Source organism: Mus pahari, chromosome 7 (assembly GCF_900095145.1).
Source record: "Mus pahari chromosome 7, PAHARI_EIJ_v1.1, whole genome shotgun sequence".
Taxonomy (NCBI): Eukaryota; Metazoa; Chordata; class Mammalia; order Rodentia; family Muridae; genus Mus; species Mus pahari.
The window spans coordinates 55804388-55806248 of NC_034596.1; the positions used below are offsets into that span (position 1 = coordinate 55804388).

The 1861-nt window shown below is 40.6% G+C and overlaps 1 protein-coding gene across 16 annotated transcripts in view; it reads left to right on the forward strand.

Annotated features, from left to right (window-relative positions):
• Nucleotides 1-1861, forward strand: part of Mia2 (MIA SH3 domain ER export factor 2) — a 91100-nt gene that overhangs the window by 69795 nt on the left and 19444 nt on the right. For all 16 annotated transcript variants that reach the window (XM_029540566.1, XM_029540567.1, XM_029540568.1 and 13 more), the window contains one exon: nt 1188-1248. In XM_029540566.1, coding sequence (XP_029396426.1) covers nt 1188-1248 — 61 coding nt within the window. The remainder of the gene's footprint in view (nt 1-1187; nt 1249-1861) is intronic.

Below are 1861 nucleotides of genomic sequence, written 5' to 3' on the forward strand. Positions count from 1 at the left end.
TAGACCAGGCTGGCCTCAACCTCAGAGATTGACCTTTCTCTGTCTCCCGAGTGCTGGTACTACATGCATGCACCAGCAGCAGCAGCAGCAGCAGCGAAATGGCTTATATATATATATTTTTCATTACTTTTCATTGAGATTTATTTGTATTTTGCAGATATTCAGAAAATAGAAGGGAAAATATTCTTTTTAGGGATTTGATACTTAAGACTCAAATTGAACATAGACATTTAATGTGAATGTCAGGAAGTTTGTAAATAGTTATTTATGCCAATGTGGTGGTATATGCACATTAGTCTGCTCTGCAGTCCTAGCACCTGGGAGGTGGGACAGAATGATCACAAAATCAAGGCCAACCTTGGCTAAATAGTGAGTTTGAAACCAGCTTGGCCTACATAAGACCCTGTCTTGCAGAAGGAAAATGGAGAGAGCCGTTAGTTCAAGCTCAGATGGCTTTGCTCAAATGGGAAGAATGTACATAATAACATTCAGTAAGAGCGCCATGAAAGGAGCCAGGCACACTTGGCATTTGAGCGAGTGCTTAGCTGTAGTTTTTGGTTCAGTCTTCAGTGGATCTAAGGAAATAGGATATCTGTCAGAAAGGCAAGCAAAGCGGTGCTCTGAATCCTAGTGGGACTTCTCTTTACTCCAGGAAGAGTCAGCTTGCATTTTTGTCCAATAGAGAAATTACCTGTGTTTCATAAAGGCAGTAAGTCATATTTCACCTTCTAAGAGTTCCTTTCCTGGAACTTCTGCTAAGATTATAGGCACCTGAGTTAATCTCTCAGGATTTTACCTCCTGAAAATGAAAACCTGAGGGCCAGGATGGTGGCATTTGCCTGTGACTCCAGCACTTGGGGTGGAAAGGGAGGAGATTATAAATTTGCTCAAGGCCAGGCTAGTATACACGGTGAGACCTTGTTTGTTGTATAAATCCTTGTGTGACTTTGTTTTAGCCACACCCAAGCAGTGGTACTCATACAGCTTACTTGAGGTTAAAACTAAGGCAGAAAACCTGCTTTGGTGGTGTGTGCCTTTGATCCCAGCACTCAGGCAGAAGCAATTGAGTCTCTGAGTTTGAGGCCAGCCTCCCTGGCTACTACCACCCCTGTTGATACTTTTGTAGTCATGTGCTCTCGTTTCTTACTATATGTTACCATAGTGGAGTAATTGCTTATTCCTTATAGGCAGCGTGCCAAGGATCTTGAAGAAGAGCTGGAGAGAACAATTCATTCTTACCAGGGGCAGGTATGTGTGTGTCTTCAGTTGTGTACACAATTAAAACAGTTTGACTCTCTAGCTTCTTTTTCTCCTGAGGAGTTCAGGAGCCTGTGATATAGTTCCAAGGAGCTAAAGATTTTAAAATCAAAATTACAAACCTTTTTTCTATCTTTGGGAATGAGGATTATATAGTCCAAATAAATGTCTGTCACCTTTGCAGCCACATACAGGGCTCCTTATTTGCTCCTTGGAAACTCAAGTTATCACATGTGGTTTGTTGGCATTACAAAAATGTACATTCAGTTTTAATTCTAATGTATGTTTCACAGTTTTAAGTCAAAGCTAAATTGAAAGTAGAGTTTCTTTTACTTGTAAGTGTTTGATGGTTATAGACTATTAGCTTTTTTTCTACCTTTGTATGGTAAGCCGCTTTTCGCATTTGATCCATTTAATATTTTATATATTCTGCGGCTAACTTGTTTAAGAGTTCAGTAGAGTAGATCATGTGTATGCCTGTAAGTGTACTACTTGATCACGTGTATGCATGTGAGTGTACTTGATCACGTGTACGCCTGTGAGTGTACTTGATCACGTGTATGCATGTGAGTGTACTTGATCACATGTACGCCTGTGAGTGTAC